The sequence below is a fragment of the Xenopus tropicalis genome, chromosome 9 (assembly GCF_000004195.4).
Source record: "Xenopus tropicalis strain Nigerian chromosome 9, UCB_Xtro_10.0, whole genome shotgun sequence".
Taxonomy (NCBI): domain Eukaryota; kingdom Metazoa; phylum Chordata; class Amphibia; order Anura; family Pipidae; genus Xenopus; species Xenopus tropicalis.
The window spans coordinates 43,886,131-43,912,238 of record NC_030685.2 but is presented as its reverse complement, the minus strand read 5'-3'; the positions used below and the strand labels follow the sequence as shown (position 1 = coordinate 43,912,238).

The 26,108-nt window shown below is 40.4% G+C and overlaps 1 protein-coding gene across 3 annotated transcripts in view; it reads left to right on the top strand.

Moving 5' to 3' along the window:
- Positions 1-26,108, top strand: part of stat4 (signal transducer and activator of transcription 4) — a 284,828-nt gene that overhangs the window by 93,803 nt on the left and 164,917 nt on the right. For all 3 annotated transcript variants that reach the window (XM_031893222.1, XM_031893223.1, XM_031893221.1), the window contains exons 6-7: positions 2,102-2,180; positions 17,964-18,049. In XM_031893222.1, the coding sequence (XP_031749082.1) occupies positions 2,102-2,180; positions 17,964-18,049 (165 nt within the window). The remainder of the gene's footprint in view (positions 1-2,101; positions 2,181-17,963; positions 18,050-26,108) is intronic.

Below are 26,108 nucleotides of genomic sequence, written 5' to 3'. Positions count from 1 at the left end.
AATACAGGTTAATGTATCAGTAACATCTGCATATAAACAAAGTCACTACCCCCAAGTCTCACACTACCTTACAGCCTGCTCAGGAGGCTGCAGCCTAGGCAGGGGAGAACAAATCCACTTCCCACGCGGGTAGGACAAAAAAACACTAATGACCTCTAGGGTAAACTCCTATTTATGAGTGGCATTTGTATTAACTCTTTCTTGTTCTCTCCACTGGTCCTACGTAGCAGGAAAGATAGAATAAATCTCATATGTTGCTGCCGTATGGGACGTAAGGGAAATGGAGCATTCTCAACTCAAAAGGCCCCAGTGGCTCAAAAAGCAAATTCAGAAGCTGTTCAGAGTTTGATTCCACACAGCTCCTAACAGTCCTCCATTGGGCTATCAGGTCTTTAAAATTTTACTGACTTTTCAGTTTAGTCTCTGAAGCAAAGTTAAACAAAAAAAGGTGCAGAGTGACTTGATTCCTGAACCCTCCAGCCATTTAATATTATTTGGCTTCCAGTGTATTTAGTCTCAGTTTTTTGTGATCACTCACATAGTGTGGCTGAGAAGTGTCTGGCATGCCCCAATCATACAGACAACACACATTCCACAACACATGACAAAATTCCCGTTTCTACCCTTTCTTTTTCCTTTATACTGATACTGAGAATCAGCACCTCCACTGGCATCAGCCTTCTACCTTGCCTGTTCTCAAAAGCATTGTGTCTGCCCGGGTGTAGGCACACGTTGCTAAAAATGGTCTCGAATGCAAACTCTCGTGATGGAGACATTTATTAAAAACACGCTATACAAAATTTTACTGCCAGTACTCTTGTACCTAAAATTAAGTTTTAGTATGATGGAGAAAATGAGATTCTAAGGCAATTGCAATTGATCTTCATTTTTTTTATTATTTGTGGTTTTAAAATGATTTCACTTTTTTTTAGCAGCTCTCCAGTATGCAATGTCAGCAGCTATCAGTTTGCTAGGGTCCAATTTACCTTAACAATCAGGTAGTATTTTCAGAGACTGAAACATGTATAGGAGAGGATCTGAACAAAAACAGAGTAATAAAACCAACAATAACATTAAAGCCTTACAGAGTAAAAGATTTCTGGCTGCAGGGTTCAGTGACTCCCCCATCCAAAACCTGGAAAAAGTTAGATAAAAAAATAATAATTTGAAATAATTTGAAAACTATAAAAAATGAACACCAATTTAAAAGTTAAAGGGTATCTATCTGGTAGTTAGGCGGATTCACCCTATCATGGAACTCAGCTAAGTAAAACTAACTTGTGAAGTATTTGTGCCTACAAAATTAGTTTGGGCCACAGATACACAGTAAAGGAGACATTTATTTAACAACATGCTATACAGACTGACTTTAATGCCAATTTTGCAGTACCTTAATTTTGCAATACCAGTGCCTTAAAGGCTCAAAAAGATATTGAGAACACAATACCTAACACTAATTATTATCTTCACAGGACCAGCTGCAGCTATTATTCTGTCTGTATATACAGTAGCTGATAAAAGTTGCAGACATCTTTGAAGGATAAAACTCTCCTTTACAGAATAAATCCTGATTCTGTTAATGAGGACATTTTGTTGAGGAGCACTGTTGAAACTGATCTCAAGGATCAGTAGTTATGTAATGAGGAAACTTTCCAGTTACTTTTTAAATAATGCTTGCCTTTGATTGTTTGATAGCTTGGCTTCTGGTAAGAGATCCTATCGAACTATCATCTATGAAGACCTCTTTGTTCAAAAAGGAACAACCTTCAACAGACCCAGTTGGGTAGTTTTCAAGATTTGTGTGTAGGGAAGTTATTTCCATTAACAGAGCTTATCTTAGGAGCACCAGTTTATAAGTAAATGGATGTTAATTTGAATGTTTAATGCATTTAGAACATCAATTAAAAAAAATATTTCTGTAAGGCTCTTGTCACATGTTGTGTTTTTTCTGTACACACAAGGGGTGAGTTTTGTTGTACACTTTCTGCACGTTAGCATATGGATGTCCAAGAAGAAAACACAGCATGTGACACTAGCCTATAGTTCAACATGATTTATTTAGCATGATGGTTTTAACATTATTATCATTGCTCTTTTAAAGGTGACAGAACAAGATGTGAAGTACTTGGAGGACTTGCAAGATGAATTTGATTTCCGTTTCAAAACAATACAGAGTAAAGGTATAAAACCTTTCTTCATGCTTCACTTGCTCTTAATATCAACTAAGAAATATGTCCTAAAGTTAACTACTGGTTAGCTAGAATTTCTTATTGCCGTCTATTTTTTTCTATACTGGTGCCCTTATCATTCTCAGGTGCAACAAGTGCTAGTTATAGCTGCTTGTGAGCCTTATATACTTGATTTTCTCACTGACATTGCAACTTAGCCATGCTAAGGGCTCTTTACCTCTGACTCAACTTATGCAGCATTTGGCCACTATGAACCCCTCCACTTACCATAGTTGGCAAGGGAAAACTGAAGTCATCATTTCCTCTTCCAAGAGAACCTCAGTTCTGGGTCTTTCATCTTATGAATCAGTAACCCCCTACCTTTTAGAGTTTCAATACCCTTTTCAGAGCCTTGGCTATTCTTTGCAATGACTCACACTCAGGGCCGCCATCAGGGGGGCACTGGGGGGACATTCATCCCGGGCCCGGACGTTTCTAACTTTAAAGGGGGCCCGGCCGTGCTAGAGTTTTCCCCTTTAATCGAGTCCGGGCCCTGTCACTACTGGCGTCCGCCGCTATGTCCCGCTGCTCCCCGCTCCATCTGCGCTTATATAAGGTTGCGCCCCGTGCGTAGTGACGTCACACGCACGGGGCACAACCTTTATAAAAGCACAGATGCTGCAGACAGCAGTGGGACATATCGGCAGACGTCAAGGAACCAGTAGGGGAACCGGAGGAAGCAGCAGGGGGACCGGTGAGGTACTGAAGGATGCTTGGGGGAGCTGGAGAAAGCAGCAGTATGCTTGGGGGGGCCTGGAGGAAGCAGGAGGACACTGAGGGGGGGGACTGGAGGATGATGGGGGAGCTGAAGGATCTTTGGGGGGGCTGGAGGAAGCAGGAGGACACTGGGGGGGGACTGGAGGATGATGGGGGAGCTGAAGGATCTTTGGGGGGGGCTGGAGGAAGCAGGAGGACACTGGGGGGAGAACTGGAGGGTGATAGGGGAGCTGAAGGATCTTTGGGGGGGGCTGGAGAAAGCAGCAGTATGCTTGGGGGGGCCTGGAGGAAGCAGAAGGACACGGGGAGGGGAACTGGCGGATGCTTGGGGGGCCTGGAGGAAGCAGGAGGACACTGGGGGGGGGGAACTAGCGGATGCTTGGGGGGCCTGGAGGAAGCAGGAGGACACTGGGGGGGAACTGGAGGATGCTTGGGGGGGCCCTGGAAAAAGCAGCCGTATGCTTGGGGGGCCCTGGAGGATGCTGGGGGGGAGCCAAAGGACACGGGAGGAAGCAGTAAGCAGCGGGGAGCGGGCCATAGTATGAGTAATTTGGGGGAGGACCAACAATGTTTTAGGGGTGCCCTGGCTACCAATGTTTTAGGGGGGCCCTGGCTACCAATGTTTTAGGGGGCCCTGGCTACCAATGTCTGTGTGTACTTTGTATTGATGGGAGGGGCCATTGGGGGCGTGGGAGGGCCTAGAAAATTTAGTTGTGAGGGGCCCCGTGATTTCTGATGGCGGCCCTGCTCACACTGCACCTTTTTTTGTTAAGTCTGCTATTCATATTTTAACTCATGGTCAAAAGACCTGTAGAATATTATAAAGAGGAGTTTCAGAAACATGCTGCAGCCACAGACAGGAATGAGACAGCCCTCAAATATCATTTTTAGATGAACTCACTAGTAAGGTACCTGACAGACAGGAGGATTTGATTCTCCTTCCAATTTAGTTCAATAGAAGGCTTTAGGAAATAAGGGCCGAAAAATCATCCTTTCCATCGCCGGTTTAGATTACACCCAATGTTTTACCTTCTGTTGAATTATACCCAATGTTTCACCTCCTGTTGGATTACACCCAATGTTTCACCTTCTGTTTGTATAAGCTTTGATGCTTTCTAACATGAAGTGATGCAAATTGGCACCATCATATCTGCTCTCCTGAAGAATAAATGTAATGACATGTGAATAATGTTGGACTGGGACCCCAGGGGCCCACCAGAAAACCTTAGACCATAGACCCACTCTCCAAACTATTTTCCCCCTTTCTCCACCTAACCTCTGTATTCTCCTAGTCTCTTTTATTAACATGCTAGCATCTATTCTTCCATTTATTTCAAATGGTCAGAAGAAGAAGGGCCCAATGACACCTGGGCCCACCAGGAGTTGTCCTGGTATCCTGGTGGGTCAGTCCAACACTGTGTGATAATCCCAGTAATTTAGGCCTATGGCACACGCATACCTAAGTGGAGTTATTGTCTTGTAAGTGTAGCACTTCACAGCGATTCTTTGAGAATTTTGTCTCTGAATGTAGAGTGGCCAAGCAGAACAAATTTGAACTTGGGCCTTGATTGTCACTCTAATCAGACAAAAGGAGTATCTCCACAATGTCTAAGCAACCTGCAACATATTCTCCATTGCTGATTGTCACTTTCTTTTCAGTGTGCCTTATAGTAAAGCAAAGCAGTAACTTGCAATTATATTCCACTTCAAGCTAGGAGGAGTTCCCAGGTTCCCAATAGAGCAACAGATGGTTCTGCAATCAGTTCTGGTCCCGTGATACAAAAAACTTTTTTCAGGATGAGGCTGGGCCGCATAAGGGATTTTACAAAAAATTGGCTTTCAAGGGATAATGCAAGGCACGGCGGGCGGGAGCTGCTGATTGCGGAAATTACGTTATGCCATCATAACAGTTATTATGGGAAGACGTTCTGTGTGCACAATTAGCTCCTTAGCAGCTAATTGTGCACACAGAACGTCTTCCCATAATAACTTGCATTATCCCTTGAATCGCAATAAAAATCGCGATCCATTCATTGCTTTTGAGAAGGCATTGGTGCGGGCCACAAAATATTGTACCGAGGGCTGCAAATGGCCCTCGGGCCGCGAGTTTGAGACCCCTGTTTTAGAACCAGCAAGCACAATACAGTTCAAGTATTTTCAGACAGCTATTCTTATCTCCTAGTAGTATAAGAGTCTTGTTTTCCTCCAATATACCCTGCTTGAGTGCTGTTCCTACTTCTACAACTATGTGGAGAAATTGGATAATTTTTTGTAATGCAGACAATTTCTTTGTTTAGTTTGCTTTATTTTGATCTATACTTTACTGAAACCTTTTTCAGCCTACAGTTTACCTGCTTTTTGGAAGGTAGGGGGTCTGGAGTATTAGGATCCATTACATTTTAATGTGAGTCCACTCTAAGTAGGTCCATAAATTCACTGAGATGTATATTTTGTTTCCAGAAATGGCAGATATAAATGCTTTTGTCTAAAATGTAAGATCAAAATCAATCTTGAAAAAAAGTTAGAATAAAAAAAGCAAATTGTTACAAGAGTATTTATTATACTAGACATAAAGCATCTGCCTACAGGGGAGAAACAAAATATTCATGACAAAAAGCAACTCAGACCTAGCTGTTCATATAACCCTCTTGCTTCCACAAAGTCCAGTTCATGGAGCCAAAAATGTATCTTAATTGGAACACCTTGCCCTGTTAGGAACATGTTCTATAGGCATACCACCGAAAGGTGGCCAGACTATGCTTAGCTTCTGCCCAGTGTTTAGCAACCAGTTCTTGTGCAATATCTTTTTTGTGTTTGCTTCTCTCAACTCTACCAGAATCTAATGCCGCTCTGATTCTGGCCGTATGCATTCTGATCCATTTCTTTTCAACAGTTTTACCACTAAACAAAACCATTTGTACATTAATAAGTACTTTATAGAATATCTTTTACCTGAATGGAGATGGGTAAAGTAGATGCCCTGGATCAAGCTGCTACACATAACACAACCTGAACATTTATAGACCCCCCCTGGCTGTTGTGTTGAAAAATGCTGTGGCTTGGGGTTTTTACATTTATCCACTGGTTCTAAGGGCTTATGTATTACTTCATTTTCTTGTGCTTCTGTAGTCAAATTTAAGTTTAGCAGGCAGTTTCTTTAAAAGTGTTTCAAAACTAGCTACAATGGGCCAATGTTTCATACCAGTTAACATAATAAATGTCTATACCTGTTCCAGTATGTTTATTTCTAATTTCATTCTCCTGGTTTAAAGCTCGCCCTTTTGTGCCTTTAACTATGTGCTTCAAGTAGCCCCTCTGTATAATCCTTTTACACTTTGCACTAAGGGGCATATTTATCATGCTGTGTAAAAAATGGCGAGAAAATTTGCCACACATCGCCAGGCTTCGCCGTGTAAAAACGGCGTAAAATCAGAGTAATTTTTTATGCGTTTTTTCTTCCACTGGAACTTATGGATAATAATGGTATAATATCTGGCGTTCAGATGCGATCTTTTCCATTTATTTTACACAGCTTTTTTCTCCAGTTTATTGGTGAATTAATTTTACACAGCATAATAAATACACCCCAAAGTTTTCCTTTCTTTCTGTCATCCAGAAAGTTCAGAATTATGGCCAGCCTCCCATAGACTTCATTATAAGCAAATATTTCTAATTTTAGAATATGATTTCTTTTTTCTTTGTAATAATAAAGCTGTACCTTGTACTTGATCCTAATTAAGATATAATTAATCCTTATTGGAGCCCAAACAATCCTATTGGGTTTACAGATTTACCCAGTTTCATTTTTACACTGACCTATTCCTTTAAGGTCTGGTTTAAGGTCATTTTTATTTTGTTTGTTCTTTAAATCATAGGAGTGCTGTCCTTGTTTCAATGTAAAAGTTAGTTTAAAGGTGAATAATCCCTTTCATTTGATTAGGGCAATATATTTGTTTTTGCATAGTAAAGAACTGTGTGAAATATTTTTCTATCATAAATGGAGGGAATAAAGTCATATAGAATTTCAAGCATGCAAACCTGAGGTGTGATTATCTTTTGGAAATTCTGTTTTTTTAAGATACTCACGTCCAGTATGCAGCTGTGAGTATATGTCCAAATTGCATGGAAGAAGCCTGCTCTATGAATTTAGGTATGGTTTGGGATATACATAATTGATACATGACTTTTTTTGTATTAACCTGTCTCTACATGGTATTAGACAGCTATAACAGTTATCCATAGATTCTTCCCAATCACACAAAGTTAATTCCAGACCACTATTTAGCCATTTAACTTATGCAGAGTCAAAGGGTTTAAGGCCTGCAAAAATCTAGCAAATTCTGTATAAACAATTTTTAGGATTAGAGAAGAATACTCTAAAGAAAAGAGGGTTAGCTCTAAGGTTAATCATCACAAATTGAATGTGGAAAGTGTGCTTCAGCTAAAAGAAAAAGGTCGCTGCAACTGACATTTCTAAAATAAGGCTGTATAGGTAAGGAATCACCTACTAGGAATGACTCTATTTTGGACCTGGTAATATCTAATAATACTGAACTCATCTCTAACATTTGTGTGGGTGAGCATTTGGGGAACAGTGATCACAACATGGTCTCCTTTGAAATAATGCTGCAGAGACAGCTCTATAAGGGAGAAACTAAAACACTCGATTTTAGACTTTGCCAGTATAAGGGCATCTCTGCAGTGTGTCAACTGGGAAAGGCTTTTCATAGGGTTAAACACAGAAGGAAAATGGAACATCTTTAAAACATTGCTTTGCAGGTATACACAACAGTATATTCCCCTTGTAAGCAAGGAGAGGCATCGCAAAGCAAAACCTTTATGGCTGAATAAAAGTGTTAGGGTTGAGGTTGGTAAGAAAAAACGTGCTTTTAAAGCATTCAAGTTAGCTGGGACAGCAGAAACTTTCATCAGGTACAAGGATGCAAATAAAGCATGCAAAAAAGCTATCAGGCAAGCTAAAATAGAGATGGAAAGGGATATTGCAGCTAGGAGTAAAAAGAATCCCAAATTATTTTTTAATTATGTGAATAGTAAAAAAATGAAGCAAGAAGGGGTGGGAACCTTATTATCATGGGGGGGGGGGGGGTAAGTTGGTTGATGAGAACGGGGAAAAAGCAGAAATTCTGAACTCTTATTTTTCATCTGTCTATACATCTGAGGAGCCAGCTAATGAAGGCTTCCCTTTTAATATGCCCAGTTCTAGTAATTTAGCTACTGACGCATGGGTCACTCTGGAGGAAATTCAAAAGAGACTTGAACATGTAAAGGTAAACAAAGGTCCAGGACCGGATGGGATTCATCCCAGGGTATTAAATGAGCTGAGCGCTGTGATTGCCTAGCCTCTTCACTTAATTTTTCAGGATTCGTTGAGGTCTGGCATGGTGCCGAGAGACTGGAGAATTGCTAACATGGTGCCGTTATTTAAAAAGGGATCCCGTTCTCAGCCTGAAAACTATAGGCCTGTTAGTCTAAAATCAGTAGTAGGAAAACTTTTGGAAGGGGTAATAATAGATAGGGTACTTGAATACATTGCAGTTCACAATACTATTCATTTGTGCCAGCATGGTTTTATGCGTAACAGATCTTGCCAGACTAATTTAGTCACCTTTTATGAGGAAGTGAGCAGGAACCTCGATGCTGAAATGGCAGTTGATGTCATCTACTTGGACTTTGTTAAAGCGTTTGATACAGTACATCACAGAAGGTTAATGATCAAATTGAGGAATATTGGCCTAGAACATAATGGGCCTGATTCACTAAAGGGCGATAAAACGTGCGCTATTCTTATTGTGCGCTAAAATTTTTACCGCCGCTTAATTTTGGCGATTTTTCGCACGATTCACTATAAGCATACTCGCGCTTTTTTACGCGCGATATTGCAAGCGTTATTTAACTCGCGAAAGACTATTTCAATGCGGTATTTGCCTGTACATGCGCTAAATTACGCGAATAATCGCCGAATATGAATGGTAGCATAGAAATAGTGTATAAAAATTGTCGAAGCATATAAATGGTGTATATAAATATTAGCCACATATAAATAGTAGATGCTTATAAATAGTAGCCACTAGTGATGAGCAAATGTGTTCTGGTTTCTTTAGTGAAAAATTAGCAAATCTTTCGAAAGATCCCCGAAACGGCAAAAATGTTGTGCGGGCAAAAAAATTGTTGCCCGTGACTATTATTTTTTTACACTTGTATCAATTTGTGGATGTGCGGTGAATTTTTGCGTGGCGAATTTTTTCATGCGTTTTGCCATTGGCGGATTGTTTTGCGAAACGCATGAAAAAATCCGCCGCGAAAAAATTCAACGCACGTCCAAAAATTCGCTGCGAATCCATGCCTGGCGAAACATTTCATCACTTGTAGCCAAATAGAAATAGTTGCGCAAATGAACGCACGCCATGTTAGCCATACACGCCAATACTTGCGGAAAATTACTGTATTAAAAATGAACATTTCGCTGCAAACTGGTGGCTGCGTCACTCTGGGGGAAACACACTGTAAGTCCATATTTTATTGCAAAAAATCATTTACTGTACTTTTGTATAATTTTTCGCCTGCCTGTAGTAGGTGTTAATTTTCGTATAGCCGAATGCGATATTTAGCGCGCAAAAGTTATAGTGAATCATGCGATCGTATTCTTTTCAGCGCGGAAATTAACGCAAAACGGTAAAACTAGTGCGAGAAATACCCCATGCGAAAATGGCGATTTTTCGCACGCAATAATACTATGGTGAATCGCGCGCAAGTTATTTTGCGTTTTTTAACGCGAAAAAGCGTGCGATAATTTTTATCGCCCTTTAGTGAATCAGGCCCAATATCTGTAATTGGATAGAGAACTGGCTGAAGGATAGATTACAAAGAGTGGTGGTAAATGGAACATTTTCTAATTGGACCAGTGTGGTTAGTGGAGTACCGCAGGGGTCAGTCCTTGGTCCTTTGCTTTTTAACTTGTTTATTAATGACCTGGAGGTGGGCATAGAAAGTACTGTTTCTGTTTTTGCTGATGACACTAAATTGTGCAAAACTATAAGTTCCATGCAGGATGCTGCCGCTTTGCAGAGCGATTTGACATAATTGGAAAACTGGGCAGCAAACTGGAAAATGAGGTTCAATGTTGAAATGTGCAAAGTTATGCATTTTTTTTGAAATAATATAAACGCGAACTATCTACTGAATGGTAGTTTGTTGGGGGTATCCTTGATGGAGAAGGATCTAGGGGTTTTTGTAGATAACAAGTTGTCTAATTCCAGGCTGTGTCATTCTGTGGCTACTAAAGCAAATAAAGTGCTGTCTTGTATAAAAAAGGGCATTGACTCAAGGGATGAGAACATAATTTTGCCTCTTTATAGGTCCCTGGTAAGGCCTCACCTTGAGTATGCAGTGCAGTTTTGGGCTCCAGTACTTAAGAAGGATATTAATGAGCTGGAGAGAGTGCAGAGACGTGCAACTAAACTGGTAAAGGGGATGGAAGATTTAAACTATGAGGTTAGACTGTCGTGGTTGGGGTTGTTTTCTCTGGAAAAGAGGCGCTTGCGAGGGGACATGATTACTCTGTACAAGTACATTAAAGGGGATTATAGGCAGATGGGGGATGTTCTTTTTTCCCATAATCAACGCACCAGAGGTCACCCCTTTAGATTAGAGGAACGGAGCTTCCATTTGAAGCAGCGTAGGTGGTTTTTCACGGTGAGGGCAGTGAGGTTGTGGAATGCCCTTCCTAGAGATGTGGTAATGGCAGATTCTGTTAATGCCTTTAAGAGGGGCCTGGATGAGTTCTTGAACAATCAGAATATCCAAGGCTATTGTGATACTAATATCTACAGTTAGTATTAATGGTTGTATCCCTGTCCTGGTGTCATGTGCGTCTGAAAGTGGCATGTTCCTGACAGTGACTGACTTCTCTATGCCTGTTACTAAAAAGCAGAGGAGTTAATTCATGAAAATGCTTTGTCACTGCTCCTCAGGGACCTAGCTTTCCTGGCTTGAAAGTGTAAAAATAAGTGTGGTTGGCGTGTGAATGTGATGCAATTGCATTGCATCACTTGGTATTACCCCGACTGTGCTGACTTTGCCTTTTCTTCATTCTGACACTGCAGCACACACAGTGATACATAGAAGAGGGGAAGGTCAAATAAAAAGCACAGATGTGCTTAACTCTTTGGGTAGAAGAATGCGCGCACACATAGCTTGAGCATTACTTGTTCTATCTCTGCTCCTGAGGCACCACCTACAGCCTGTTTCACTCTGAAAATGTGAGCTCAGTCTGACTGGCTCAAGGGAACATTTACTAATGTTTGATTTTTTTGGTTCGGGTTTTCTGTTCCTGAAAGGCAGATTTTTTTTGTTTAGTAGTTTTAGAGGTTTTCAGGTTTTTTTGCTGCTGGCTTTGTCTGACTATACGATAAAGTCGAAACAGTTGCGGTTTTCATGTTTTTTATGTTTATGATTTATCAATTTGGATTTTTTGACTGCCATTCATGGAAATGAGTTTGGTTGTGGTTTTAAAAAAAGATAAAACCACAACAATCTGAATGTTTATAAATCCCCCTCCTTAATGTTTTTATATAAGACTGTGTCTAATTGTATTTCAGCTTCAGTCATGTAGTCTTTTTTATTTAATACTACAATGAAGTCACCTTTGTCAGCTTTTCTTATGACTGTATTTGTACATTTACTTAAATTGCAAAGGACTCATCTCACTTTGTATATATGTATGTATGTATATGTATGTATGTATCTCAAAATTAGATTATCCCTGTTATTCTTAGGGGTTTTTTATCTGTTGCGTTTCTTAGTGTAAATTTGTTTGGTACCTGAAGAGACAGAGAGGAAGAGGATCAACCATCAGTATCCTATTCTTTTGTAATCTTGTGTAACACTATTTTGGCTATAAAGGGGTAAATCCAGGCTAGTAAATGATGTAGAGCATGTATTACATGCAACCCCCTTTCTCAGGATGGGCCTCCGCTATGTGGGAAAAAGTAAGATAGGAACTGAGGGTGTAGTTGAACTACAACTTTCTGATGCTGTGTAGTGCAGATGGTATAAATGGATGCCAGAAAGGTTCTTATGGTGAACTATAATACAGATTTATTGGTCCAAGACACAAATGTTATGCAGGGTTATCATACTCACAGACATGAAGATTGGGATGGTATAATAAGAAAATGCTCTTTTGCAGAAGAGAGGGCATGCACCGTTTTCTCCCACCTCTGGGTAGAGTCTGGGCAGGGAAACACACCTTTCAACCAGTACCCCTTGGGAGGTAGTCCAAGTAATAGGAACTCCTTCAGGTTGATAACCTCTAGTGGATGAGTCCTCCGGGTGAGTAGGGATCAGGGGTTATCCTGTCTGTCACTATCTCTACTCCGTGGCCCTGCTCTGAGGCAACATTGCCGAATAGGAGACATACTCCTGGATCTAATCACTCCTGGATGGGGCTAATGGCTGCCTTTCTAGCTAGAGCTAACTACCTTCACTTTCCTAGAAAGTGCTATTAAAAAATCTGACTGTGCTTGCTAATATCCTTGTTCACAGGGCCCTGTCCCCGACTTTCACTAGAGGTATAGTGTCCACGCGTTCATTCACTCCTTTGTGGCGCATTCAACTACGTTTTTATATGTAAGGTGCTTTTCTACGAGCCTCTATATGTGTATCGCGTTGATCGCCTCTAAACCATGTCTTTATAGGCATGACGCTTTTATACACGCATATTCAGCACGGTCAGGAACAGAGGCACCTGACTAGAAAGCAGCCCGTGGCCAGACACTGGCCTACTGTCTGCTCCCAGGCTCAGATGGAGCTCTGCTTGGAAGGCAGCCTGCAGCCAAAAGAGAAACACACTGTATCAGTCTGCAGGGGGCGTGTACAACCTGACTAACCTATAAGGGATACAGTTACATAACTGAACCTGAGTATAAGGGCTTTGCCCAATAACAGTAAAGATGTGAAGAGGTAGGGGATAAAGCCATAGGGGGCTTAACCCTATGGGTCCCTACATTTGTTACTATCAAAATCGGTATTTAAACAAACTCACACATTCTCTAGGAGATTTAAAGATAGACCTATGTGAATAATCATCTCTTTTCTCAGACCTAAGCTCTTTTTGTCTCTTAATAAACCAAGACCAGTTATAGTTCACAGTCTTTATTTCATTTAAATGTTTGGGTTTTTATATTATTTCCCATAGTGCTATATTTATCATCCTGTTTAAAAGGTGGCATAAAACATTATCAGTGATGTTGCTCATAGCAGCCAATCAGATGTTTTGCTTTGCTTTACTCAGGGGTTCATTCATCGTGCTGTGTAAAAAGTGAAGTAAAGCATTATCGGTGATGGTGCCCAGAGCAACCAATGAGCAATTTGATTTTAACAGGTAGAAAACCAAAGCAAAGCATCTGATTGGCTGCTATAAGCAACATCACCGGTAATGCTTCACTCCACTTTTTATACAGCATGATAAATATATCCCAATTAGACAGTGCATTGTTCACATTTCAAATTTAGACTGTAAACCCTGCTTTGTTCACACCTTTGCCTCAGACAGATTGTAGAAGGAGCAGCAGTATAATTGTGTGTAGCAAGTTCATCTGAGAGTGGTCCCTGTCTTATGCTCTAAACTGCTTGTGCCTGCCTTGCTCTGCATGTGCATTACCTACCCTGCCTTCCTGCTCTACACTGCCTGTGTATGCCCTACTTTTTTGAAATATGACTTACCGTATATACTCGAGTATAAGCCGAGTTTTTCAGCACCCAAAATGTGCTGAAAAAGGCCCCCTCGGCTTATACTCGAGTATAAGTTTTTAGGACACAAAAAAAGGCTGGTTCTCCTCGCTGGAAGAAGCCAGCTGCTCTGTGCAAAACGCATCCCCTACCCCACTACTCTCCTGGGAACGGGGTTCCCGGTGCTGGTTCCTGTTCCTGCTCCTGCCGCCAAGTCTCACCAAGTCTCGCCAACCCCTTCCAACCCCACAGCCTGTTCGCGCTCTTCTGCACGTACCAGTAGTGCCTGGGGTGGAAGTGACGTCACGCGCCCCTGCAAATAATCCCGGCCTCGACTTCCAGGGTCCTAGTGCTAGATACTGGTATGTATAGATATGTATATATCCTAATTATAGTTAATCATAATTGATTGAAGTTAAACACATATCATGTGTCTTTAACTTCAATTAATAATTACCTATAATTAGTTCAATACTAAGTACAGTATTTATTTGAAATATGCCTTTATTTACATATCATGTGATCAGCATTGCTAATACACGTGAATATTGTTAATTATTTTTAATTACCATAATTTAAAGTTATACAAATACAGTACGGTATAGAACAAAAAAAATAACTCACTACCACCCTAGGTTTATACTTGAGTCAATACATTTTTCCAGTTTTCTTAGGTAAAATTAGGTACCTTGGCTTATACTTGGATCGGCTTATACTCGAGTATATACGGTATGTGAGTAATGGGTGATATTCCTGCAGTGAGCACCAACTATTTGGTTTTTGGTGTGCTACAACCATTATTGTGAGTATGGTTTTACATAATTTTGTGATAACACGGGTGTGGTTTAAAAACTGGGAGTGGTCAACTCTGGCTTCCATCATCAGCCCTTCACCACATGGGCCAGAAAAATTCCTGCCCTCGGTACCACAGAAGTCAGACAGCATTGAGTCAAAGAAAACATGAGATAACAACAACAAGGAATAAGGAAAGTCTATAGAATATACATAGTCTCTAATAAAAGTGTTAACATTAAGTACATCTGCCTAATCCACTCCAAACTAAGACATTTGCCTGCAGCAGTACTCTGACTTCTCCTTGCGAATAATCCATAATCCAGTGGTCTATGAGACCAAGACCAGAGCATGTGCAGAAGAGTGCCTTTAGATTAGCAGCAGAAGCAGGATGTGATCTGAACTCTCCACTTGTGTGCTGTACTGTTAAACAAATATTGAGTTTAAACACTTACTTTATTAGTGGGATAAACCAGGCCAGAAACTCTTTCCTTGTCCTTTAATTTATAAATAAATAGGTAGAAATCACAATTGATAGTTATGTTTGTTTGGGCGTGTAGTTACTAATTTTTGTAGAGTTAAGAAGCAGCACATTTTTAAACCAATTCACTGATTAGTAAACTTATTGGTATCACAAAAATATATTATTGCTAACATAATTGAATTAGGCTTAGTCAATAAGAAGAAATTCATTATTTAAAAGCCATATAGGTAATATAAGTAAAACCATAATTAATTACTATGGAGTTTATTTATAAAAGGCCTCACGTTCATGGATAAATTTATTGATCAAAAGGGAAATACATTCAACAATTGCCACAATTTCCCAGTTTAGATATAAGCAATTGACCATAGAATAACAATGACCTGGGTGTTGTAATAAACCCCAGGTCCAGCACAAATAAGTGAATCAAGTTCCAAAATCCTTTAATACAGGTTGATAAAAGTAGCTTACCACTTAAAATGGGGAGACCCAGTGTATTAAATAGCTCAGAATCTAATAAAGGTATTTAGTGACCCAGGTGCCTGCACATTAGTGATAAGATGCCTTAAATAGAAAAAAAATATTGAAAAAATCTACCCAATAATATAGGTGACCCCAGTGCATTTCCCACATCTGGCATTTATTGAGATTGGGTCCTAAACTCAGACCTCTATGAAGTTATGCCACTGGTGAGATCCTAGAAAAAGGACTGACATTTTGTAGAAAAAAAAAAGGTTTTGGCCCCTTTGGTGCAGTTACAGATGTGAATCAGTTTATTAGTATATTATTAAAAAACACTTCTAAGCGAGCACCACAAATCAATTCTCTTCCTACATCTCCTTTATTACGTGGGTGTGCATGCACAGTAGAGTAAAAAACTAAACTTTGACAAAAAAAAAATGACTTTTTCACTCTACAGCTATCAGCCCATCAGCAGAGCAATGGGAAGGTTGCAAGATGGCAGCTAGATATCAGAATAGCACTTAATAGTAAGAAATCCAAGTCCGGCTTGGTACTCCAGTTACATGGGAGTAGGAGAAACAATAGTTTATATGAAAGCAGTTTTAATGTGTAGTGTTAGCTCCTTTTGAAAGCTTAAACTCAGGCACAATTCCCTGGGTTGGCGGTTTATGCATCAATATTATAACTAAAAAAAATAAATTTGTTGGTTCAAGAATAAAATTGTAAATGGAAGAGTGAATTATTTGCTATGTAAACAGTGTAATTTAGAAATTAAAAGTACACCATAAAAATCATGACAGAATCCATTAAATAAATAAAAAAGACTAAATGATTTAAGCCTGATTGAAGGACAATTATTATACACAACAGCTTATCAACTTAAAAGGGAAGTTTGAGACGAACTAGACGTTGGTTTGAATATCGTGAAGTCACTGAATGAAATCTGGCTGTTGTTGGCTCCACCGAGTTTTTCTAACCTTGGATGACTATTATATAGTAAAAACCACTGTGCAAAGTTTAGGGACCCTTGTTTTAATAGTGTCTGAATGGCAGCAATTTAAATTTCCCCACTGAAAGTCAATGAGTGACATAAAGAATGGCAGCAGTTTAAATTTAAACCAATAAATTCAATAGGTAAATTGTGATTGGTGGTTAGTGGGTGTGTCCAATTTTTCTAACCTTGAGTCGACGTCACCCAGTGATAAACTGTGCAAAGTTTGGGAGCCCTGGCATTTCCCCACTGAAAACAATGAAAGATATATGATTGCCTTTTGGTGGCATTGCCCACTTTTTCTAACCTTGAGTATGTAGTCATCCAGTAACTGACTGTGCAAAGTCTGGGAACCCTGGCATCAAACCAATAAAATTCAATAGGTGAAATCTGATTGGCTGTTGTTGGCTCCGCACACTTTTTCAAAATTAAAACTGCAGTCCCCTAGTAACCAAATGTGAAAAGATTGGGGACCCTGGTGTCAATACTGTGAGAAACAGCAGCAGGTTGAATTTCCCTATTGAAAGTCAATAGGTAGAATAGGTAGGCTGTTGGTGGCTCCACTCACTTTTTTACAAAAACATGAATATGTAGTAACCCAGTAACTGACTGTGCAAAGTTTGGGAACCCTGGCATCAAACCAATAAAATTCAATAGGTGAAATCTGATTGGCTGTTTGTCTCTCCGCCCACCTTTTCTCACTTTGAACTGCAGTTACCTGGGGCATAACTCTGCAAAGTTTGGGGACCCTGGCATTATTATTGTGAGAATGGCAGCAGGTTGAATTTCCCTTATTGAAAGTCAATAGGTAAAATCTGCTTAGCTGTTCACAGCTCCGCCCACTTTTGGGCATCCAACAATCATCATATTTTCACTCAGGCTGACCCCATGACTATATGATTCAAGTTTGGTGAGTGTGGCCTCAAAGCTGTAAGATTAGCAGCAGTTTAAATTTCCCCATTAAAGTCAATGGGTGATATTTGATTGGCCCTATCCAACAAGTTGCTGTTTGTCATGTACGTTTGGGGAGTGTATCTTCAAAGCTGTAAGAGTGGCAGCAGTTTGAAAATCTTCCCTGTCAAAGTCAATGGAAAAATTGTGGTGTTCGGAGTGGCGCCACAAAAAGATGGGGGGGTGGGATCATTTAGAAAAGCACAAGCAACCTGCTCAGCTATAGGCGAAGAAGTGTGGGTAAGTAAAGATTCTCTTGAGGGTTGAAAAGCCTATGATAGCTATTTTCACTACGTCCCTAAGGTACATAAACCTGATGAGCCACATCACATGGGCTGCAGTTGCTTATTTTGTAGTCCCAATGTGGACTGGCAGCCTACAGGAAGCTCTGTTGGGCAGTACACCTGGTTTTTATTCAACCAAAGCTAGCCTCTAAGCCAGAAATTAAGAAATAAGCACCTTCTTTGAGGCCACTGTGATCAACAAAGCAAACAATTGTTTATTCTGGAGATTAAAAATAATTATTGGGGGGGGACAGACTGCATTTTCAAACTTTCAGCAAAGATCTCTTTTATCTCTCAATTTATAGATACCACAGATAAACATAATATCCTCATAGAACAAGAATGTTATAAACTACAAGAAATGCTCAATGCTTTGGATCAAAAGAGAAAGGTCAGTACTATATTTTGATCTATGAATCGCTTACCATGTGCCTTCCTCCGCCCACACTCATTTTTGAGCTTTGATAAGAGCAGGCAGTGCTGTGTTTATAGGGCACATGCAGTCTTCTGTGCGCCATTTTTCCTTTCAGGAAAGCATAGGCCAGGGAACAAGGAGACTTCAGATATGGTGATGCATATAGTGTGTAAACCTTTTATCAAGAAAACCCCAGTCTCCAAGCATCCTGGAGTTAACAGGTGTTTGTTCTCACTCCTACTGCACAACTTTTTTTTTTACATACGCAACTTTTTTCTTCAAATACATTACAGGCAATGGCCATTTTTTGTTATGGCAACTTTTCGCCACAGTTTTGTAAAAAGAAATCGCAGTGAATAATTTCACTGTAAACCCACTTCTAGTGAAAAAATTCACTCCTCACTAATAATTAAAATAAAGGCTTACAGATGCAGAGATTGACAACAGGTATGAAACTTCAGCAAGGACAGTGTATCATTCTGAGCTACCTCCCATACCGCATTCCAAGCAGGAAAAACTGTAAGGGCAATCTTTGCTGTTAAATATTACAGGCAAAAGAGCTTTTTGACACCCCTGATAACTGGTTGCTCCTTGCCGCCTGAAGCAGGTTCTCCCCTAACCTCATGGCAAAAGCAGCCTTGTCAAAATGACTGATATCTGCTACATGTTATATTTGCAAAAGTGTTTCTTTTGCATAGTCCTTTTCATGGTCCTACAACATTGCACACTTTGCAAGAGGTGAAAAGAACTTTAGATACATTTAAGATGAAGGGATATATAACCCTGACACCTACCTAAAATGTTATCAGCAGTATTGCAATAGATTATTAGACCACTAATACATATGATTCACTTAATTGCACACCATTTAGGTTCATTTGAGTTTATTTACATAATTATCTTATGTGAAGATAATTTTTTTTGGTGATTGTACCCCTCTTCATATTGCAATTTTGGGTGCAAGTTGCCATGTTTTTTTGCCACAATGTAGTGTCTGCAAATTACGCTATTGTGTCTGATTAAAAAAATGTACACAATTGTGCTTGCTCTTCAATGTGAATTGGCCACAATTGCTCTGAAAATCTTCAGTGTTGGGATGTTGCAGTGCTTGGTGTAAAACTGATATCTGCATGAGATTCATTAGGCAAAAGTATGCTGGCACTGTTGGAACCCTGAATGTACTGCTACCTTTAAGGTAGTGAAAGCTCAAGGGTTCCCAGTAGGCACCATGTGAATGATTTATCTAAACAGACTGGAAGTATTCCTAAAGTCCTCCATAGCGAATCCTCCTTTAGTCTCTTCTAGCTGTTGAATTAATGGACAAAGAGATGTATCTTTATCTTCTTTTTGAATTTTTGTAGATAAATATAATTTAAAAAAATAAAATAAAAACATTTTAAATAAAATTTTGTAAGTATGTATATTTTCATTTATATAGTGCTACTTATCTATGCCACACTGTACAGTAGACAAATACAAAGTAAAGTTACAATAAAGATTAAGCTCTAAGTATCAAAGAGACAAGAGGATGAAGTATCAAAGAATCAAGAGGAAGAAGACCCCTGCCCTTTAGAAAGAGTTTAAATATAACACACACATGTTGTTCTTAGCTTTCACCTGTTTTGTCTAAATTTTCACTATTTATCTACAAAAATTCCAAAAGAACATAATCCCATCCACTATATGCATTTTAAATACTTCCATGTTAACTGCATCCTGAGGCAGTGGGACTCATTTATCAATGCATCGCAGCAAACAAACCGACGCAATTATGATTATGCGCCATTTTGTGCGCACACGCAATTGCATATGCGTTGGTTCATTTATTTTTCTGTCAGTTCTTTTAATGCGCATGTCGCAAATACTGAGCAATAATGTCGCAATCAACAATGGGCCCGATTCACTAAAGTGCGATAAAAATTATCGCATGCTTTTTTGCGTTAAATAAGGCGCGACAATTAGCGCACGATTCACTACAGCATTACCGCATGCGATAAGTCGCCATTTTTGCATGCGGTATTTCTCGCACTAGTTTTACCGCATGTGTTAATTTCCGCGCTGAAAAGAATACGATAGCATGATTCACTATAACTTTTGTGTGCTAAATATCGCATTCGGCTATGCGAAAATTAACTCCTACTACAGGCAGGCGAAAAATTATAGAAAAGTATTTATTCAAGTATGTGTCTTTTTACTCAATTTTACTCAAAATTAACACCTACTACAGGCAGGCGAAAAATTATAGAAAAGTACAGTAAATGAGTTTTTGCAATAAAATATGGACTTACAGTGTTATTTATTCAAGTATATGTCTTTTTACTCAATTTCACTAAAGTCTTGGCATGTATGGAATTTCGCTACTAATATACAATACTATAGTGGTAAAAATTTAGTCGCCAAAATATACAGTACAATAGTGGTAAATATTTAGTCGCGATATTATACAGTACTATATAGCGGTAAATATTTAGTTGCGATATTATACAGTACTATATAGCGGTAAATATTTAGTCACGATATTATACAGTACTATATAGCGGTAAATATTTAGTCGCACAAAATACATTACTAGGTATATATTGGCGATTTGTCATGATTTTGTAATCTCGCGACTTGTGGCCATTTTGTGGTGATTTTTGAATCTCGTGACATGTGCGACTTGCGGCCATTTTGTGTCATTGAGCCTGCTGTCACCACACTGAGAGCACCATGCCTGGGGTTTCAGAGCTGCTAATGGAGGAGAGGCGTTATATAATTGAATTCCTCCTGCGCTCAGGTTATGACAGGCTGCCGCTGGGGCCAATAGGGGTCCATGAGCGCAAGAGGGCTATCCTGCGCAACCTAATAGCTGGGTTGCGCAGGGGCTTTCGGCTCCAGCGGATTTGGTCAGACCTGAAGCGCAGGAGCTTTCAGGAGATCGCTGAAATTGCTGAAGGTAATTATTCTACTTTAATATGGTTTTACACAATACGTGTACAATGTCTGTGTGTCCTTTGGACCGATGTGAGGGTTCACAGGGGGAGGGGCCAGTGGGGGCGTGGGAGGAGGGGGGGGGCCAAAAAAATGTTGTTGTGAGGGGCCCCGTTATTTAGGATGGTGGCCCTCTGTGTATGAATGTATATATATATATATATATATATATATATATATATGTATAATAGATTGAAATAACATCTTGCAATACTGTCTCACAGAACTCAATATTGACATCGCGCCTCTCCTCCCTCCGGAAGCACAACCCCAGGCAGACCAGGCTCCAGGACCTGCCCCAGGACCTGCCCCAGGACCTTCACAGGCCCCCGAGGCCCCAGGACATTTAAAGGCACCAGAGGCTGAGGACGCCCCCGAGGGCGAGGAGGCCCCGAGGCCGAGGAGGCCCCGGACACCCCCCCCTTTACTCCTCCCCCAGTTTGCCCCCAGTTTCCCCGGCCCTTGGGTTCCCCCCCCAGCCCCCCGGACGCCAGCCACCAGGTTCTCCTGCCGACGAGGGAACATCACGTCAGTCCATGCAGGAGGACCTGGACAATATGAAGGCTGAGCTGGCCCAGCTCCGGGGGGAAGTTGCCCAATTCAGGAGGGACATGGAGGAACTCAAGGGCAGCAAGCCCTAAGTTTTTTTTCCCCCCTTTTTTCTCTAAGTAAAATTTTATACTTTTCTACTTTTGAACTGAGTAATTTATTCATTATTTATCCTTCCTTGATATGGTATTCTATACTTTCATGTAGTTTCTCCTACACTCTTACATTTATCAGTAACAGCATCAATATGCTATAGGGTTAAATGTTTGCAAATATTCTGGCAACAATTTTGTCTGTAGCCCATTTTGCTGAATAGTAAAACTTGCGTTAATTAGAACGTAGCGTATTTTCCAATGTTTTGTTGCCAGAATAATTGCAATATTATATTTGTCCCCATTTAATAAAGTGCCCATAACATATTTGCCATTTATTCTGTGTCTAAAAATCTCTAACTTAATTTAAGCCACTTTAGCAAACGGACCCCTAAGTTTTTGGCTAAATATTCTTAAATGCCCCCCCCATTTTATTATTTCTAGCACTTCTTTTTTTTTCTTACTTAGATTTTTATAGTTTTTTGGGGGTTTTTTGGCAAATAAACTTTTATACAGCACCTCTTTAGCACTCTGTGCTCTCCCAGGGCAAAATGTCACCATTTTTATGCTGCCGATTGTCGCGTGCGTAATGTCGCGACAATTAGCGCATGCGATAAATAGCGTGCATGCGGAAAATACCGCGCACGCTATTTATCGCGACAAAGCTATCGCATGAAATACCACGCGTAAAATAGCGCGAGTATGCTTATAGTGAATCGTGCGAAAAGTCGCCAAAATTAAGACGCGGTAAAATTTTTACCGCACGCTAAAAATAGCGCATGTTTTATCGCACTTTAGTGAATTGAGCCCAATGTGTTTTTTGGGGGTGTGGCTAGGTGCGTGTTTTACGTGCCCGATTTTTGCGTGAGTGCGCCCTTTGCGCCTATATATGTGCTATTTGCGCAGGCACGGCTGCATTGAAATCTTTATGCCTGTTCATTTGTGGCGTAGTTCTGACTGCGCGTTCTTCACCATTTGCGCTAGTGTATTCGCAGATTTGCGCTACAATAGACTAATTTAGGTATGTCATTAATAAAACCATGTTAATGTTTCTTAGAGTTATGATATGTTAATTAGCATTATTATAAAAATATCATTGTTAATTTGTTTACAATGTTTTAATAACATTTACCCCAACTTTGTTCTAATCTATAAATGCAGTTTCTCTTGTTAATGGGAAGTCTTTCATATCTTTTTTCCATTTAAACACCAAATGACTAGCTTGTTAAGTTAGGAAGCATGTAGTTAGTATGGGCTTATTAGAGCATTAGCTTGCGCCATCTATGCACATAATTTGTGACAAGTTTTGCGTCATCATATGTGCAGTTTTGCGACATCATATGTGCATGTTTGTATGGCGCAGCAGTTTGCGTCAAAACTAGCACATGAAACTTTAAGCGACCGTGTTTGCGTTATACTGTTAAATATGCTTATGCGCAGGGCAAAAGTTTTGCCTCTGCGACTATTACAACGCTGCGATGCGTTGGTAAATGAGCCCCAGTGTCTTAAACATTGCATCACATTTTTAGTTTTTTTGTTATAACATACCATTTATTGATACAGGTGGATCTCCCTTTCCATGTGGCCTCATCTAAACTTAAATCAGTGCTACTATAGGGGTAACTTACTATTTCCCAGGGCCCTTAGTGCTCATTTATCAACCACCTGTGCTGTAGGAAATACTGTACTGCCCTCTTCACTGAGCTCCGGATCGATGTCACCCTCTGCCTGCCACACTCTCATACAGATAGATTATGTGGAATTAAAATACTGTTTATTATTTTACAATCTATAGGTAACTGGCCAGTCACTTCAATTCATACACATTATAAAAATATAATTAATTCTAAAATATCTACTAAAGCTCATTACTTGTGTGGTATCTTATCCACGGCAATAATTAATGGAATACTGATGGAAAGTAGAAACTCTATCAATTCACCACAGTTTCACACTGTGTTGTTCAAACTCAGCAGCCACAATTATTCAAAATACAGCAAACAATATCCACAGTTTGTTTAAAAGTGGCAATGCAGCCAAGTATCTGTGAGTTACAGTTTCACCAATAACTTGCGTGATATTATAATAGTGGCAACAATTGATAGAGGTGGAAAAACTGATGAAAAATGGGCACTCACAGTTTCACAGCTCTATGTCTGACTCTGTTTCCCAATATTCAGTGCTGCTCAAGATCACTTTCTGCTTGTCCTGTGAGATTACAAAGATGGTGCTGTGTTCCAGCTGTGTGCATGCATTCCACTAACAGGAAGTAAACAATGCAAAATTGCTCCAAATCTTATTTAGCAACATAACTGTATTATTGCTGTAAACATGGTGTTCAGATTGTTGTTTGCTATGAGGCCTAAATGTTTGATGGCTCCTTACTTCTTCACCCTAACCAAACACTACCACCTTGATATAACCACATTGAACAAATCAAACTGACACAATTTTTGTGGAAAATTTAAGAGGGACCAGAGGTCACATCTTTATTAACAATAGTTAACAATTCAGTCCCCTCAATAAATCCGGCACAATTAACCACAACTTTTAGCCATCAACAGTATCTACCAAAGAGAAGCTAGAGTCCCATGCCATGCCCTCCCTGGTTTCTTTTTTCTCTGTGCGCCCCATGGTGGCCCATACAACAGGTTCCACGTAAGCCTGACCATACAATCACAGCCTGCTAGCCTGGGCATAGCCCCACCCCTCTGGTGCTTTCTCTGATGTGCCACATTCTGCCAACAAAAACTTTCTACCCCAACAATGCAGGAATTTTTATTTGAACCCAGTGCCTTCCCAATACCTTCTTGTAAACTTATTTCTGATAGGTGCACTCCATCATCATTATATAACCCAGTGCCTTCCCAATACCTTCTTGTAAACTTATGTCTGATAGGTGCACTCCATCATCTTTATATAACCCTGGGCAATCAAATACTATTTCAGTGTGGCTGACCACTGATACCCTACAGGAGAGAGAGAATTGGGAAACTGCTCTGTTGACCTTCTTTCTTACTTTTTCAATGGCTACAATGGACCTAGCCACTCTCATGCCAGGGGGTGATCTGGGACCATAAGACCTTTACTCCAGGCCACAAGACTAACCATCTGCAAATATTGTCTCTTATATCAAATATAAGGTCAAGTAATATATGTCCCGTAATGTCATTCCCCCCCTGCATACATTACTATTGCATCTGTTTGGGCCACTTAGCGGTCACTTCCTTCACCAGAGTAGGCATGCTGTCAAGACCTGCTTGTGCTCAAACTCTGGACTATATATCAAACTGGTCCTGCATTACCTTGTTGAGCCACTGGAGACCTTGGGGATCCAGTCCTACACATATTGTCAATCACTCTTCACATGTTCTTTGTTCATGCTCACCTCCTCCTCCCTCAGTAAGCCCAGGTGTTTGCAATCTGGTAATTAATAGGCTTTATAAGCCCCCCCTGGTTGCTTGATCATTAAAGCCTTATGGCTTCATCCAATGCCTCTACCTGCCTGATTCCTGTCCCTGTTCCTGCTTGTGTTCTTGTCTGATTCCTGCCCGTGTTCCTGCCTGGTACTGTGTGCTATACCCTGTTCCTCTGCTCCTGCTCCTGACCTCGGTTGGATCTCCTTGTATTGACCTTGGCCTGTTTATTCGACTTTGTCCTGTCTTCAGCCTGCCCCTGACCTCAGCCTGTTTATCAGACTCTCTTTTGCTCGCTGCCATTCCAGACCCTCTGCCTGCTAGAAGGACTTGTGTGTTGTTGTCTGCCTGCCTCTGACCACTGGCCTGTTGTAAGGACTTTTGTATTTGTTTATTGCTCACTTCATTATTCACTCCTTATAATAAATCATGTTTCACCATAACAACATGTTTCTGGCCTATCAACAAGTGAAGTACCCACTCTATCCATATTACACAGCATATAGGCTCCTACATGCCTGCCACTGACCTGTGGCTGCACCTGACACATGCATTTCAATCTCAAACCCCTCTTACCTAACCAGTATAACTCTCTCCTGTCACAGACCTAGTTGCTTGCCACACACTCTCTCTCTTGCTCTCTTGTTTGTCCAATGTATAAATGAGTGCCCAAGTATCCAAATATCCTTCCCTATAACTATCAAAATGTCACACAAAAGTTAGTAACTATCATCCGGTCAGCCCGAGCTGGTCAGACGAGAATGTCACCCACAAGCACCTGACACTGGGCTTGAGGCTGGAGATGAGACAGGAAGCACAGCAGTGGAGAGAGGCTGGAAGATTGAGAAACGGAGTACCGTGGAGTAGGCAAAGGAGTGGTCAAAACAGGTCCGGGTTAAGGCAGGCGGCAAGGTTTACAAGCGAGGAAACAGCCTAGGGTCAATAACTGGATTTCTAATAGTAATAACGCTAGGTAACCAATAAAGATAACCGAGCACTGCTTGTTTA